Source organism: Myiozetetes cayanensis, unplaced genomic scaffold (assembly GCF_022539395.1).
Source record: "Myiozetetes cayanensis isolate MyiCay16 unplaced genomic scaffold, myiCay2020 scf1, whole genome shotgun sequence".
NCBI lineage: Eukaryota > Metazoa > Chordata > Aves > Passeriformes > Tyrannidae > Myiozetetes > Myiozetetes cayanensis.
In genome coordinates this window covers 74,292,206-74,310,342 of record NW_026086604.1, presented here as the reverse complement: position 1 = coordinate 74,310,342, position 18,137 = coordinate 74,292,206, and the positions used below count along the sequence as shown (strand labels likewise).

At 42.8% G+C, this 18,137-nt stretch overlaps 1 protein-coding gene across 1 annotated transcript in view; it reads left to right on the top strand.

Moving 5' to 3' along the window:
• Positions 1 to 18,137, top strand: part of MYO10 (myosin X) — a 167,117-nt gene that overhangs the window by 22,477 nt on the left and 126,503 nt on the right. The window contains exon 2 of the mRNA XM_050316122.1: positions 11,999 to 12,097. Within this exon, the coding sequence (XP_050172079.1) occupies positions 11,999 to 12,097 (99 nt within the window). The remainder of the gene's footprint in view (positions 1 to 11,998; positions 12,098 to 18,137) is intronic.

The window sequence follows — 18,137 nt, the reverse complement described above, 5'->3', positions numbered from 1 at the left end:
AGCCCTGATTGACAGTCTTCTGCTCACACCATGCAACAGCTGAGAGCCTGGGCTGGGATTAAATTTCTCTTCTACTACTGCCACACAATCTTCCTTGTCCTGTGTGTTGGTGAAGTGAATTAGGTGTTTTCAACTGCCTGTTGCAATTTATTTTTGTTTAAAAATATTTGATCACAAGTTTGAGAAGTAACTCATAAGCAGCTATTTCATATTTACTGGCCCCTTGGTTTTTGTTTCAGTGTTGGTAGTTTAGATCCTATTCATGAGCCATTTACAAGCAATGAATTTTGAATTGAATCATAAATTATTTAAGGTTATAGGTTTTTACCCCTTGCAGTTTAACACACACTCTTCATATTTCAAGAGAAAACAGAAATACGTTAAAAGACAAGAATGATCAAATCTATGTTTTGCATCTCTGTTCATGGCAGAGTGCTAAAATTTGTCGGGAGTCTTTTTTGAGTTTCTGACCTGGGAAGGAGAAGGTGGGAATCACTGGAGAAGGAGGAGATGGGAAAAGCTAACAGCCAGTCCTCCTGCCTGCTCCAGACCCAAGAGAAGTGTCCACCAAAATCTCAGGGTGTGTTTCCTTCCAGGCATCCCAAAATATTGATCAGGGTAGGCAGAACAAACAAAAAGAGGATTTAGTAAAGTGGAAGAAACTATGTTATTTGGGACTGTAGACAGGTGCAGTAAATTCACAGAGTCCTGTTAGTATTCTTTTTTCAACTGTTGTGAATGCAGATTAATTCTAAAATAAATGGAAAGTGGAATAAACTCTTTCTTTTTTTTTTTTTCCTATTGTGTATCCTTGTGTGTCTCTCTACGGGTCTGCTGGGGAATCTGAGGGTCATCCTTTAGCTCTTTTCCTGCCACTCCCTCCCTTCTGAAAATTGAGAATATATATTTGAACAGTATATACTCTGATTACTCTTTTCATAGAATTATAGAATCGTAGAATCAGGTGGTTGGAAAGGACCTCTGAGATCATCTAGTCCAACCCTTGACCCACTACCACCACAGTTACTAGACCATGGTACTCAGTGCCATATCAGTCTCTTGTTAAATACCTCCAGGGACGGAGAATCTACCACCTCCCTGGGCAGCCCATTCCAATGTCTGATTACCCTCTCTGTAAAGAATTTCTTCCTAACATCTAACCTAAACCTCCCCTGGCAGAGCTTGAGACCATGCCCTCTTGTCTTACTGATAGCTGCCTGGGAAAAGAGATTGACGCCTACCTGGCTACAACCTCCTTTCAGGGAGTTGTAGAGAGTGATGAGGTCTCCCTTGAGCCTCCTCTTCTCCAGGCTAAGCAACCCCAGCTCCCTCAGCCTCTCCTTATAGGACTTGTGTTCAACTCCCTTCATCGGCGTGGTTGCTCTTCTCTGGACCTGCTCCAGCACCTCAATGTCTTTCCTGAACTGAAGGGCCCAGAACTGGACACAATACTCAAGGTGTGGCCTCACCAGCACTGAGTACAGGGGAAGGATCACTGCCCTGCTCCTGCTGGCCACACTGTTCCTGATCCAGGCCAGGATGCCATTGACATTCTTGGCCACCTGGGCACACTGCTGGCTCATGTTCAGCCTCCTGTCAATCCAAACTCCCAGCTCCCTTTCCACCTGGCTGCTCTCCAGCCACTCTGTGCCCAGCCTGTAGCGCTGCAGGGGGTTGTTGTGGCCAAAGTGCAGGACCCGGCACTTGGCTTTGTTGAACCTCATCCCATTGGAATCAGCCCAACTTTCCTTAGGTGCATACTTCTGTCACATTGGTTGAAGCTCCCATAACTCTCCAGCAAACGTTTGCCCTTCTCCGTGTAGAACTACAATGCCTGTTACTTAGTGGGTTGTGAATGTGTTCATATACTGTTGGGATTTAATTAAAACACTGTTGCCTGCTCAGTTTTGTTTTGTAAGATGTGCATTTCATTGATGTGTGCAAGGCAGTGAGCTTCAGAGAGTCAGAAGGCAAAAGGCATCGGATATTATGCACCGTAAAAAGCACAAAATCTTTCCCATGGTGAGGCTGGTCACACGTGTGCTGTTTGAGGAGCTAAGACTGAGCTCAGGCAATGCTTACCAGGCACAGCAGTGTACCTCTGCATCCCCCATGCTTCCCTGTATGTGTGAGCTGTGCTTGCCAGTCTTTCTGCCTCAGGTGCATGGGAATAAGCCAGTGCTCTGCCCTGTAATGATAAAGTGTGCCATTAGGTTTCACTTAGCTGGTTGTGTTTTCATCAGGTGATCTCCAGAGAGGCAGTTTGGAGTTGCTCAGTGATTATTGTGGTTTGCAGTGTACAAATTAGTGTGGGAAGTTGCTAACATTAGCCTTCCAACTTAGGACTTCAGTGGCAGCATCGGCTTTTTCTGATGTTCACCCAGAGCACAAAAGGTAAGAAGGGAGAGCACAGAAGGGTACTGTGTTGCTAGCCACTTGTTGAGGCGTCTTTGCTGTGGCAAAGGATCATCCCATTTTCCTAGAAAGCGGGAAGCGTAGGTGGGCTTCAGACAAAGGGGTGATTCACCAAAGAAATTTGCTTACCTCCTCGATTTTTAGTATTAATTTTTATTTATTTAATTTTTAAGGATGTTTGTGTCCTGGGAATGTAGTATTGGTTCCACAACACCTCAGGTTGTTTCATAACCTGTGTTGGACTTGTTCTGTATGATGCTGCAAGTCTGATAACGTCTGCCTAAGCTTCCCAAATGAGCCTCAGTGGTGCTGCTACCCACTTGCTGCAGGCCAGAGAACCACGTTTTCTTGGCTGGGTGTAGACCTGACATGTTTTATTCTTCCACAAGCTTCTGTAGGCTCCTCCTTCTGCCTTTGAGCTGTGGTGTGCTGCCTTGTGCCCGCCCTGAGGGACCACATGTGCATGGGGCAGACTGCAGGGCTGCGGAGCTGTCTTAGCTGTTGGAGCTAGTGTTGTGGAGAGGTGCTTGTCCCCAATCCAAGGCAGCCCAAACTCTTCAACTCCTTGTGGTCAAAGTGTAACTGGGATTTGTTCCTCAGTCTGGGGTCAGACCAGCCAGATGGGCCTTCAGAAAGGGAAGGTTGAAGGGGGTGTTGAAAATGCTGCTGAACAGGTCTGGCACATCCGAATTTACCAACTGTCCAGTGTTTGTCATTTGTTCCTCCTGGTTTCTTTATTCCATTAGGTACTAAACATCGTAAGTCCTTACTCTACAGATGTTTACCCATATGGAGGGTCCTACTTGACATCTGTAGGACGTGGTAGTTTTGCAAAAGTTAGCAAGTGGTTCTGGTGTTTGTAGGGTAAAAGCAATATAGCTTGCCAAAATTATATTTATTAAAAAAAAAAAACAAGAAAGAACAACAAAAAAGAAAACACAAAGCAAAATTGAAGCCTGAACTAGCAACGTAAAGAAATAATTCAGTGCAATTACATACTTTTAATACTGTGGTGAGAGAGAGGTTTGTAATGATCATATTGTGAAAGCAAAACTGCAAAGTGAAATTAAGCGTACTGAATCATCTATTGTAAATTCAGTGTGAGGTGATCAATGCAGCTTAGCAAAAGAAGTTATGGTGTGACATTTAAAATTCTATTTTCAATAATCGGTGTTTCTGTTAATAAAATAAATGAATGAAAGAACTGTGGTGACTTGTCCATTATTATTCTCTTTTCTCACCTTCTTTTCACACATTCTTTCCAGCCGTGGAATAAAGTCATGCAAAGTCTCACTGCACCAAAGTATGAACAGTGTCTCTCCAAAATCCAGAGTTTTAATTTCAAGCAAATACGGAGTTTGGAAGCAGAGGTGTGTTGGGTGGGAAAGCCCCAAACAAACCACTTACAAAGAATGTGGGCTGGGTGGGTCAGTTTGTTTTTGTCTTAAGGCTCTGATCTTATAACTGTTTTTTGCAGCAGTTAAGCCTGAAAGTATCTTCTCTGCTTGCCCATCCCTTCTTAAACCCACAAAGATTATTCATGTGTAAACTGATATTTTTGAGTTGCAGGGAGACATAAACAAAACACAAAAATCCATCTAATATTTTCATACTTTTAAAAGGATCATTAACATTAAACACTGAACAATGAACATTAACAATATGGAAGTAAGAGCTCAAGTGGAACCTTTTGTAGTTCGATGCCAGTAACCTGCAAAGTGAAAGCTGTGGCATTATTCTTGGGAATAATTTTTAGGTATGCTTGTTACCTTGCACAGTCTGCTGCTTATTATGGATTATCTTTTTCACACATGAATCCTACTTAACTAATGGTGTGTTTCCCTTGAATTGCCTGCTTTTTAAACATCAGAATGGAAAAAAAGAATAAAGACAACCCTGAGTTTCCTATAAACCACAGAGAGTCCTTGCATTGCTAAGTGCAGTTTCTCCTGCTTGCTTTCAGGTGCAACACTGGTATTTTATCGATGATACTTCTTGATGCAAAAAGGCTTTGATAAATACTACCAGAATAAAATCAGGTGGCTGACAAAGAGTGGTCAATGATAGAAAATGTATATTGAATAGAAATTTCATCTGTTTTGCAAATTTATATCAGGCTGAACCACTATAAAGTCCTGTAGACAAAGCATATCCATGCTTGTGTAGCACAACTAGCATCTGTGGAAAAACTAGTACCATATAGTTGTTCTGTATCGGATTTTCTTCTAAAATTTTCATATCCATGTACATAGAGAAAAATGTTAAGAACTGAATAGTCTTTGACTAATGAACCTAATGAAAAGCTTAATGTCTCATGAAAGTAAATGGTAAATGCCTCTCTTTGGAACCCATGTGTCAAAAGGAATGTTTTCTTCTTTTTCCATTTAATCAGCTTTAAAGTGCTCAATTACGGTGTCCCTCCTAAACAAAATGTTTTGAAATGAGACTGTATTTGCAAGCAGAAGTTTGCATTTTGCAAACAAGACTCACCATGGGCTTTGCAGACGGTCAATCAGAAACATCTCTCAAGTTCAGTCTCATACTAAACCTTCTTTCAGAGTGGTTGCTCTCTCCCGTGCCTCGTGGCTAGTGCTCGTGAGTCGGCTCACCTGGCCTTTCCTCTGTCTCCTGCTCAGGCAGGGGAGGCAAGAAGAAGGTGGAAGGAAATTCTTGGGTGTTTTACAAAACTTGTGAAAAGTTGTTTTGAGACCATTAGCAACCTGTAGCAGATGATTTAATTTGGTACCTGTGTGTTTTTAACAGCAAAGTTTCGGAGGAAGAGTGAATTTGTGTGGCTGAGCCCCAGTAAAGAAGATAGTGAAGAAAATATTTCTACCATCACTTTACCTCATTGGTCTTTGAGACCCCCATCCCAAGAGGGTAGTTTAACGAGGGAAGGAGAAGAGATTGCTAGCAGGACTTCACACATGTGGGTTTAGAAATCCCTGTTCCCTTGATGTGAGTTTATAAGCATGTCATGTAGCATAAGCAAAACACTGCCAAGCTGGCAGCTTTTGAACTGGGGACTGCCAGGCATAACCAAGCATGGTGGATGAGCTACAGGCACTTTGGCAGGATGTCCTCTTTTTCCCTGAGTCGGCGATAGAGATGCACAGCAGTGTAACAGCTGACTAGACATTATGGAAAAGAGTATGTTAGCAGAAGCTAGCGGTGATTTAAATTGGCTTGTTTGGGCAGTCGTGCTGGGATAACTACTCTTGCTATATTGCTGTAGGCTTCAGTGAATGGTTTTTAGTGGAGAATCTCTCTTCCCCTGGTGCTTTTTTCACACTGTCCTTCCTTGGTTCTGTCTTCCTTAAAATACCTGTTGACATTAAAATGAATTAATACAGATTGGTGGTTAAGTTCACTTGATTTTAAGGAAATTAGGTCTTGTGGTTTTTTTTTGGTTTTGTGTTTTGTTTATTGAGTTTTTTGTTTTGTTTTGTTTGTATTTTTTCACATTTGTAGTCATGACTGCAACTAATTAAAAAACGTGTTTTTGAAAAAAACATGAGTGCACTGTCATCAAAGACAGAACTGCAACTCCTGTTGAAATTTGTGGAGGCAGAGTTAGGGTTTGTTTGGTTCTCAGGGTAAGTTTTAATTTTTTTTTCAGAATATTATATATTCCTCTTTAGGAACTCACATAAGGGGAGAGAATTGCATGCTACTTTTAAGATGACCATGGATATGCCAGGAGGTCCATCATTTGCGTGGCCATTGCTACCTGCCACCCCAGTATAGATGCTGAGGGAAAGGTGTACAGTGTCCTTGAGCTCTTTTCCCATATGTTCCCTACATCTCATTGCTATCGTCAGTACCTGTCCCCTCTTCCTTCTCCTCACCTTCATGTTGTCTTTTTGAATTACTTATCTTCCTTACTGAGTTTTAGCAGATTAAAATCCTGCCTACTCCTTCCAGGCGAAGGTGGAGGGGGGAGAGTGGTGGAGGCAGTGCCATATGCCAGGCAAGTCTGTGATACCTGGTGATGGTCATGATGATAATGTAGAGTGGGACTTGAAACTGTGGATCTGATAGATAGAGAAAAGTTGCTGCATGTGTTCCCTTCTTCCCTGATTTCTCATTTTTGAAGTTTTATTCATAGTTGGTTGCCAAGTAGTACTTGGAGCAATGATTTTTAATTTTGTAATTAATCAGAAAAGTTATTATCTCGACTGTACTGAAACTGATATTTATTTACCTAAATTTGCAGGCATGAGAAAGCTGTTGTCTTCCAGCAGCCTGTCTAACTTGACCACAACTGATAATGACAATAGGCTTTCCAATCTCCTGCATTCTCATGTTTTTGCAGTCATGATGCCATGGTATGGGTTAGGCAGTGTTGAAAATGAAAAAGGTATTTTGCAAAACTTTCCAAACCAAATGAATCTCTTATGAAAGCCATAACTCAGGCTGTAGCAATACCATTAACTCTCGCCCCCCTCCCCAAAATTGATGGTATCTTCTTGCTGGATTTGCTTTTGAGTGCATGATAAGCTGCTGTTTCCTGTCCATGTGGCAATCTGTTGTTCTCAGGAGCTGTCAACCACATCTTCAGAGCTCTAGCAGAGAACTGCAGTTGCTTTTTGATGAAATTGCTTTTTGGCTTTTGAGTGACGTCTATTAGTGATGGGTGCCTTCACACTCAACAGCAGAAGATGAGGAGGAGCATGCTCTTCCACCTGCATATGTTGAGGGTAATGTCTTGTGTGGGGCATAATTGGAAGACAATATTATTTTTTTTTCCTGTTGTTTGGGGTTTTCTAAAATTTATGTAAAAAATACTGTCTTATATGAAGTGGTGGTCTTGTAAGAACTGCTGATGCCTTCAAAGGGCTGAGGAAGGTACAAATTTATTCTGGTTCCCTTTCAAGTCAGTAATAATATATGTTTTAATCCAGTTTCTTGTTTTTAAAGTCATATACCATCACTGGCACTGCACTGTCTCCAGTTACTGAAACAGAAGGAGATGGAGCCTGTTCAAGGTTAATCGGCAGCTGTTGCACAGACCTCAGGAGCAGGAGAGCTTGTGCTTTGATCTGATGTGGGAGTTTGACAGACAACAGAAACATCTCATTTTCAAGGAGATTTTATTCTGCAGGAAACCAATCCCCCTAAACTGACCTTATATCCCCTGGAAACATCTTCATGGCTTTGTTCTGCTTTAAAACAGGAAAGGAAAGTAATGCTGTTCAAGAGAGAGAACTAAATTTGTTGAGAAAAAGGTGTTAGTATTTTACCCCTGTGTTTTCTGAGGAAATTGTGAATAGTACTGTAAGGGTTTGAAAATTAATTTTACCCCACTCAGCTGGATTAAATATGTGCCTAGATTTATGTAGATAATCAGTTCATGAAGTTGAGTTTAAAGTAGTGAAACCTAGATTGCATTCTCAAATACCTTCCAAAGTTGTACTTTCTCTCACTATCTGCAGGGTTCAACTAGTCCTTCTCTGTTACTCTGTCCATCCCTTCCCACCCCATCCTGAATAAAAACTGCCAATTCCTGACTGTTGGCGGAGGGGAGGTAGCCTGGCTGGTGAGAAATGGAGCCTTTTGGTGGCACTGTCTTGGAGCAATTTCTGGAGTATTCATTTACTTCCCTTTTGTATGTTGTGAGGCAGTAGTAAGTGTGGTAGTTTCCATATTCAGCCACTGCTGACATCCAGCTGTTGCGAAAGCCTTTTGTCATGGAGCACAGGAAAGCTGCACCAGGGAAGCCGGGCAGTGCAAAGGAGGGCATCTCTGAATTAAAGAGCAATACATCAGACAAATGGCCATTACTGCTTGTTTCCCCAGACTTATATATGGAAGAACAGGTCTGGACTTCTACTCAAGAGGATGAATGCTTTATACTTGGGTTGAAGTCAGTGGGGGATATCCAGCTCCCAGTGAACTTTCCACTGAGTTTCGACTGAACAGTCTGGCCAGGCACTTGGCATGTTAAGGTTTTTGGATATCTAAACGTAAGTGTTCAGTAGTCCTAAGCCAACAATGAAGGGTGAGTTTTCAGAACAAAAACTGTTTATTAATATAAAATTAGCAAAAGTTGTGGTTTTTTGCTGGATGGCTTCTTTTTCTTTGTGGCCCCTCCTTGATCGTCATATGTCTGTGAATTAGGAAAGAGGAAGAACGAAAACAAATGTGGTTTTGGTTATCTTTTGCATTAAAAAGCTGTGTCCAGCTTGACCTAGTTAATGGCATCTCTTCCTGTCTCTCAAACTTTGTATTCAGAGCCAAGCTACTGAGGTGCATAAACAAAACATATTGACTATTTTACTTTGCCAAGCCCTGACGTGCTTTTTGAATGCAGATGCAGCATAACTACGTTTATTGCTCTTAATTTAAAGCAGTTTTAACTGTTTTGAATCAACTGCATTGAGGATCTCACTTTATAAGGTGCGATATGTGGTTTTCAGCGAATATATGTCCAATAGATTTTTGTTATCTCTAAGAACAGATAGCCAAGGAAGGTAGGAGGTAGTGTTTGCATTTTCAGCAGCAAAATCCACAAGGTAGAAGGACTCAGGACTTCTCCAGGTGGTCTTACAGCTGTGAGATTTACACAGCTATTTCCTTTCCCTTTTGCAGTCAGGAGAAATTTATTTGCTGTGGAAATGATGGCATACAACCCTTCTTCTCCAAACACTATTCCAAGTATTTTTACAATCTCGCTTCATGGAAATAAAAAACGTTGGGCTGTAGTTAGTGCTCCATGGCTTTCTTTGCCCACTTGCCAGAGAAGGATGGCTTGTTGGAGAGCTCTGGAGTAACCTAAGTCACCAGGCTTCTCCCCACGAAAGAGGGTGAGGTCAATATAATGTGCTGCCTTGTGTGTTGAGGAGAGTCATTCCTTAGGTGGGTCCTGTATGCTGAGTCTTGTCCATAAATCTGGTGAAGATTTTGTTAATGGTGCATGCATCACAGAGGGATGGCCGCTGGATCAGTGGCTGTAACTTGTGTAGCTGGTGAGGTATCTCCTGCCAATATCTTTTTGTTTTGCCACCCCCCACCCCACAGAGGGAAAGGCTCATGGACAGTCACCCCATTGTAGAGCTACCTTGCCAGGGAACATGTTGTATTTGCATTCCAGATGCCTCCGGCTTTGTGAACTGCATTGTTCCAGCTTCCCCTGAATAGCAGCTATTGACCCCTAACAATGTACATTTGTTTAAATCAACTCCTTTCCCTGCTTTATAAACTTATTATAGGACTAGTCCAACCAAGTGAAGGCTTCTGTACAGGCCCCTTCTTTTCCCCTTCATAGCCAGAAAAAAACTTTACAGCATTAATTATTTAATTTCAAGATGGAAAACATTCTCCTCCTTGTGAAAGAGTATTTTGAATGCTGAGGTTTTGGCAAATTTTATTGCGGCTTAATATTTATAAGCTTTTCATTACCCTTGAAAGCATAAACTTCATGTTACTTGAGCTCTGAGATGCTGGCAAATAATAAACCAGTGGAATAACGGGTTTGGTTGTCCTGAAGCACTTGAAGAACTTGCCTGCATTTTCACAAATAGGATTTTTTGCTGTTTATCCGTTTAGATGGATTGAGCTCACCTAGGATGAGAAGGTGGATACTGGCTGGTACAGACATTAAGTGCCCAGCAGCAGGATGACAAAAGCATTTCCCTGTGTAGTGGGAAGACTGGGACTGAGTTCTCTTTGCTGCTTGGAGTGACAGTAATACATGCATTCACCCCTCAAGCCATCAGGTCTCCAGAGCTTGATGGTGATAGTAGCCACCATCATTAAACTCATTACAATTTGTGAACAAAACTGGCTATTTACTGTGGGGGAAAAACTTTTCTGTGCCGTGCTTCTGTGGGGTTATTGAGTCTAGGCAAAAAAGACCAGTGAAGTTAAAATTTTCTGTGAGCTGAGCAACCTTGCAGTCCTTCCATTTTGTGCCAGAATAATCCCACTAATAACAGTAAAATATTCAAACATGAAACAAAGGTTGTCAGATAGAATGAGATTGTTTGATGGGCTGAAGATTCTTCTGGTGTCCTGTGTTAACTCAGGAGTGTTGCATCTCATGAAGCTTCTATAGGCATTACTGTTGGACATGTTAGTAAAGGGTTGCCAGCAGGTTGAAGGAAGTGATCCTACCCCTCTGCTCAGCTCTGGTGAGGCCACACCTGGAGTGCTGTGTCCAGCTGTGGGCTCCCCATTGTAGCAGAGATATGAACATACTGGATAGGGTCCAACAAAGGACCAGAAAGATGATGAGGGGACATGAACATTATTGTGTGTGTCAGTGCTGCTGTTGTCCCATCCCATAGAAAGAAGAATTAAGTTCATTCAACATTATCTAAAGCATACATAACTTGTAGTGTGGCTGCAGTCCATGGTAGATTCACAGGCCACTTGCCTTAAATATGCAATAGAAATAAAAATCTGTGTTTGTCTTGGCTGTTAATTGGGACTTCCCCCTCAGCCCCCACCTCCCCAGCTTTAAGAAGACTGTAGGTCTAGTTTCTGTGTTTAGAAATTCAGACAAGGACAGCCTTTGAATGCTAACATGTAAAATTGTTTTACTTGTTTTTTTCAGTGATTATACACCCAAAGTCACAACCTTATGATCATCGGGCTATATCCCAGCACTTTTCCACCACCCATTTACTTTTTCTTTAGGACATAATTTGACTGCTCTGGTGAAAAAAATTCTCTGTTCCTTGAATGCCACTAAAATATTGTCATTCTGGTCTGGAGCCAGCTGTCTGCAGAGAACGGGAGTATAGTTTGGGTTGGAGGTCAGACCATGGGTTGCTGCTGCTCAGTGTTTTCATGCCAGCTAAGGCCTTCTCCTACACAGGAGCAACTCAAGTGGCTATTGTTTATGGGATGGCCTTTGCTGCAGCTGCAGCATGAGCTGTGATCCTCCTCCCTTGTTCTCAGTGCTGGATATTTCTGTTTACTTAATGCAGCATCTACCAGCCAGGTGGTAGATGCGACATTAAGCTCTGCTTGCCGTACTAGACTGACTCAGGTGTCTCACTGATAGTGTTTCCAATGCCTTCTCACCTCCAAAAACCAAATATCAGTTCTTTTGTAATCCTGCTTGCTACTAGTTGGGATTTTTTAATCCTCTGCATTGTAGTGCAGGCAAGAGAGGAAAACCCTATAAAGGGCAAAGTAGTTTAGAAAAAGAGGTGAAAGATGGCAGTGCTGTGAGTGCCTGACAGAGGCTGAAAATAAACAGCTAGGGAGCCAGCTTGCTTTGGGGAAGATCTTTTACACTGTGTGTAAATTCAACACCGCTCTGTAATTTTACGTGTGCTAACATGAGGCACATGACTCAGAGAATCAGAGAACTGGCTCCAGCTGCTCTTGCTAGCATTTAGGAACTTGTGCAAAATTAAAAAAAAGGAACTTCAGTGTAGTTCTTCTGTATTTACTGATCAAGCAGAAAGCAACTTGCTAACAGATTATTATATTTTATTTCTTTCACTTGCTTATTTGGATTTTTTTCTCACTTTCCTATTATTTGATAAGTATTTCCACAGGAAAATACTGAGTGAAATTATTTTTCCAGTTTTATGGTATGTCATCTATAATTCTCTTTTGTTGTTTGCAGGGGTCTCGGGTCTGGCTGCGAGAAAATAATCAGCATTATCCCAGTACTGTTCATTCGTGTGCAGAAGGAGTTGTCGTATTCAGGACAGATTATGGTCAGGTATGGGCATTGCTCCTCTTTTTTGTCCTTTTTACCACTCTGTAACAAATAAGCTTTTCACAGAACCACAGAATTGGTCGGGTTGGAAAGGGCACAGTGGGTCATCTGGTCCAAACTCCCTGCTCAAGCAGGGTTTTCCTAGAGCAGAGTGCACAGGATTGCATCCAGATGGTTCTTGAATATTGCCAGTGAGGGAGACTCCACAACCTCTCTGGGCAGCCTGTTCCAGTGCACAGTCACCTGCACAGTAAAATTTTTCCTTGTGTTTAGGTGGAACTTCCCATACATCTACCCATTTCATCTTGTTCTGTTGTTTGGCACCACTGAGAAAAGCCTGGCTCTATCCTCTTGAAATCCACCCTTTAGATTTTTATAGACATTAATGAGGTCCCCTCTCAGTTGCCTCTTCTTGAGGCTGAACAGGCCCAGCTCCCTCAGCCTTTCATCATAAGAGAGATTCCCCAGACCCTTTACCGACTTAGTAGCTCTCCGCTGGACATGCTCCAAGAGCTCCATGTCTCTCTTGTACTGGAGAGCCCAGAACTGGACACAGTACTCCAAATGTGGCCTCATCAAGGCTGACTAGAGGGATAGGATCACTTTCCTTAACCTGCTGGCAGTGCTCTTTCTAATGCATCCCAGGATTCTGTTGGCCTTCTTGACCACGGGGACACACTGCTGGTTCATGGAGAGCTTGTTGTCCGCCAGGACACCCAGGTCCTTCTCCCTGGCATGGCTTTCCAGCAGGTCAGCCCACCGCCTGTACTGGTGCATGGGGTTATTCCTCCTCAGGTACAAGACCTTGCATTTGCCCTTGTTGAAGTTCAGAATAGTCTTCTCTGCCCATTTCTCCCACCTGTCGAGGTCCCTCTGAAGGGCCACACAGCCCTCAGGTATCAGCCACTCCTTCCAGTTTTGTATCATCAGCAGACTTGCTGAGGCACTCTACTCCCTCAAGTAATAGAGGAACAAGTTAAACAACACTGGGCCCAGTATAGAACCCTGGGGGACACCACTAGTGACAGACCTCCAACTAGACTCTGTACCACTGGTGACGACCCTCAGGGATCTGCCACTCAGCCGGTTGTCAATCCATCCCACTGTTCACTCATCCAACCCACAGTACCTGAGTTTACCTGTGAGGATTTAATGAGAGACTGTGTCAAAAACCTTGCTGAAGTAGAGATAGGCAATATCCACTGTTCTTCCCTTATCCATCCAGGTAGTTGTATCATTGTAGAAAGCAATCAGGTTGGTCAAAAATGATTTAACTTTAGTGAAAGCACGCTGACTACTCCTGATCTCCTTCTTGTCTTCTATGTGGATAGAGATGGCCTCCAGAATGCGCTTCCTCACCTTTCCAGGGATTGAGGTGAGGCTAACTGGATGGTAGTTCCCTGATTCCTTCTTCTTGCCCTTTTTGAAGATTGGAGTGACATTTGCTTTCTTCCAGTCCTCAGACAACTCCCCTGATCTCCATGATCTCTCAAAGACGATCATGTCCCCCTCACCCATCATATCTAGGTTAAAGCCCTGCCAATGAGTCTCTCTAGTTCCCAGGAATACACTCTCCTCCCTCACTGAGAAAGGTGAGTCTCATCTGATGCCAGCATGCCTGGAGCTGTGCAGGACACACCGTTGTCAAAAAAGCCAACGTTATGGTGGTGACAGGGCTGTGGAGCCCTGTATTTTCTCCTTATGGGGAGGCACATGGGAAACTAAAAGGTTTGTGAATAAAATATTCGTTTTGTATATGACCTGAATGTGCAACTTGGTTTTAAGAGTTCATTCTGTTGCCTGTCAGTTGCTATGATTTTGTCTGACATAGCTGAAGCAATGCTGCCAGGTGTGAGAGCCTTTTTCCACATAGGTCAGTGATTATGTAGTTTACTGGAGGGAAGTGGCCTTTCCATGGTTGTATTCCCTTACAGTAACAGAAAGTGGGGGCTGGCACATGGCCAAAAAAATTAAAGCATGTCTTTCAAAGCTAGAGAACCCTTACTTACTTTACATGCCTTTCTGCAGGCAGGAAAGGAACCAGACAGAGTAGGAGAGTGGCTGTTGATGAGCAGGATATAATGTACTCATGGTTAAATTGCTGCTCTCCTAGCAGTGAGGGAGGAAAAAGATGGAGTAACTCAGTGAACAAAGGAAGGGCTATGGATGTCATCTATCTGGAGTTCTTTAAAGCGTTTGACACTGTCCCCCACAACATCCTAAATTGGAGAGGTATGGGTTTGATGGATGAACTGTTTGGTGGTTGAGGAATTGGTCGGATGGCTGCATCCAGATGGGAGTCGTCAACAGCTCAATATCTAGATGGAGATCAGTGACAAGTGGTGTCCGTCAGGGGTCTGTACTGGGACCATGACTGTTTATAATCCTCATCAGTGAGATAGGCAGTGGGATCGAGTGCAGCCTCAGTAGGTTTGTAGATGACACCAAGATGAGTGGTGCAGTTGATAAGCCTGAGGGACAGGATGCCATCCAGAGGGACCTGGACAAGCTTGAGAAGTGGGCATGTGTGTACTTCATGAGGCTTAACAAGGTCAAATACAAGGTCCTGCATATGGATTGGAACATCCCCTGTGATCAGTACAGGCTTGGGGATTAACAGATTGAGAGCAGCCCTGCTGAGAAGGACTTCAAGATGCTGCTGGATGAAAAGCTCTACATGAGCTGGCAATATGTGGACATGACTTGGCAGCAGGGCTGGGCATTTGGGGCTGCTTCAAAAGTAGTGTGGTCAGCAGGTCGAGGGAGGTGATTCTGGCCCTTTGGTCCAATTTTGTAAGACCACCTCTATAGTACTGCATCCAGTTCTGTGGTCCTCGGCACAGGAAGGATGCGGACCTGTTGGAGCCATGGAAATGATGAGATGGACCACCTCTAAGGTGGTAAGGACAGGCTGAGAGAGTTGAGGTTGTTCAGCCTAGAGAAGGGAAGGCTTCAGGGAGACTTTATAGCACCATCCATTACCACAAGCAGCCTGTAAGAAAGCTGGGGACAAAGTTTTTAGCACAGACTGTTGCGATAGGACTAGGAGTAATGTCTTTAAACTAAAAGAGGGTAGATTTAAATGAGATTAAGGAAGAAATTCTTTACTGTGAGGGTGATGAGACACTGGAAGAGGTTGCCCAGACAACTTGTAGATACCCCATCTCTGGGGGTCTTCAAGGTCAGGTTGAATGGGGTTTTGAGCAACCTGGTCTAGTGAAAAGTGTCTCCCCTCACTGCAGGGGAGTTGGATTAGATGACTTTTACAGGTCTCCTCCAACCCACGGCATTCTATGATTCTGTCATCCTTTCCACCGGCACAAAGTTACCAGAAATATTGGATTGGTGATCCAGATGCACATGGTACAGGGGAAGACATACACAAAATTAGACTGAGAACAACTACCACGTTGCACTGAGTGCAAAGCCTCCTCTCAGAGAAACAAGACCACCTACATGCTGGTGTGTTTTCTGTGGGTTGCATGTTAAATTGTGCCTTTGGAGTTCTCAGATTTTGGAGGTTGCATATTTTTACTCACCTTACTGAATTTTGAAGTTCAATGAAGTGGAGAGTCTGAGACTGTTTCCTCTGTTGGCTTTTTCAAGCAGAAAAAAGAAGGATCCATCACACCACCATTACATTTGGGCTGCAGAGTAGGAAGGCTGCTGTGTGTTTTGTTCACCCTAACATGTCCTCCAAGAAATGTCCAGCATTGGGCCTTTCATTTTAAACACAAGTGCTGTTCAGCTCCTAGTAGGAGTCACCCACATGCTTATAGGAGAGGCAACTTCTAATTTTCACGGATTTTCTAACTCAATGTGTATCCATAAAGAATCTGATTTTTAGTAGTGTTTTGAGATGCAAAATCCTTATACTTAAGGGAACCACAGATGCTGCTGTAAAACAGCTTGCTTCGTTGCCCTAGAAAAGAATGACAAAGCTAGTGTTGGCATCTGCCATCAGAAAAGTTGCTTGTTAATCGTCTTCTTTGTGTGTGTTACGTGTGATGTTTCTGCCTTTCCATGGTGTACGTAATCCAAGCTGAAATTTCGGGTAACGTGGAAAAGGCCTCAAGTCTTTACCATGATGTCATCTGACTGACCACATTTGCTTAACAAACCTTGGTGGTATAAACATCACCAGGAAAAAATTACCTCCTTTGGTTTTGCCTGCATGCGTTAAAAGCACGTGGTGCAAAATGGGAAAGGGCGTAGGGATCAGTCTTCAGACCTGTGATGTGGCATTCCATCTCCTCAGCAGGTCTGAGCTGGCAGCTGCCCAGCCAAAGGCAGAGTAGCAATTCACTGCAGTTGATAACTTGAATCATTTTCAATGCTTGTGGTTTCGAGAGCACACTTTGTGTGTAAAAGGACTGTGCCAGCTGACATGGGTCAGTTAATATCTTTTCTCCCATGCCTTTTCTCGATGTGCTTTTAGACCATCATGCCCTTGGTATTTGGTTGCCTACAGACTGCAGAAGGTTGCAAGCAAGTGAAAGGAAACTGAGATAATGCCTGACTATTATCTCTGACTGTTTGGCAGTCCCTGCAATGCTGGATTATCACTTCGAAGAACAAGGCAGGGGAAGCAAAGGGTGAGGTTGCAGAAATATGGGGTGATGATGATTTTTTGAAGTGGTTGGTATATTGATTCCCAGATCATTTTGACAGCTGGAGCTCATGTTCAAGACTAATGGCAAACTGATGAAAGCATTGGGACCTTATCAAAGCACAGCTTTGTTATTCATCTCCTCTGACTCAGTAGCTTCTACTAGACTTTGCACTTCTCACCTTTCCACTGAGCATTTTGCTTGACTTCTGAAGATGTGATTGACAGGGCAGTGGGTCTAGGAAGGTGTATTGCCAGAGCTGGGTTCAGGTTTTACTTTTATGAGTTTGGGCTTCAAGTCTTTGCCAGCGTCAGTTTGCAGAATAATGGAAATGTCATAGCACAGTACATTACTTCTTCATTTTTTCTTTGTGTTCTGTTGTGAGTGGTGGAAATTAATTTGCCACAAAACTCTCTAGCAGCATACAGTTGTATGCTGAAGGAGTGGTTGTAGGGAATCCTACCCAGTGTGAGGTTAGAATTATATAACAATATTTTAGCAAGTTGCATAGCAATTTCTGGATAATCACATGGTGATATAATTCTTCTTGGATTATATCACATGGTGATACAATTCACTCTAATTGAGTGTTCTTGTGTTGCCTGAATGTTTCAATTAACAATCCATTTGCTAGTTATCATTAAAGACAACTGTGGTACTGTCTTCTGCTGTTGTCACCCTCTGTATGAGAACTAGCTGATTTTATAGGCTGCGTGGAGTATATGATACATAGGATATGGTTTACTAAAATGGGGAATTTCGGGTTGTAAGTTTGGATTTCCCTGAGCAAATAGCTATGAAAAAGTCTTAGCTCTTTATGAAAATAAGAAAAACGTGGCACTGTATGGAGGTAGATGAAAGCCTCATTAAATGCAGGGAGGAGAGTACATCAGCTGTGTGTTTCAGCACCCTGGCCCATGATAAAGGAGTGGGAGGTGAAAGATGTAACCTCTCTCTTAGCACACGGTAACAATGTTAGGCTACAGCTGGCTCTGGAATACCTCTTAAAAGCTTTCTGCAGGCTGGCCTTCAAAACGAAGAGCCTGCAGTGGCTTCAAAAGTTATGATGCGCAGACAATTCACATTGTAAATGTTTTTCTCTTTATAAGCACAAAGCAAATGCTTTCCAGAAAAGAAGATTCTGTACTCATTTGCTGGTTGGTGGGTGGGTGGACTGTGTTGTTTGGTTTTTTGTTCCAGTAGTGTGCAGAGAGCTGGTGAAGGACTCTGTCCCTGATATTTTGGAAACACCATGTCTATGAATATGCGTAAAAAGTACGTCAGTGAAGTCTTTGAACACTTGGACTTGAAAAAGTAAGTCCTAATCTTTACTTGTGTATATAGACATATGTACAGTTACTGTATTTTCACTACATCTGTTTTTAGGATTAAAGCTATTTCTTTCTTAAAGGTTTTATGGGCAGTAAAGCAGA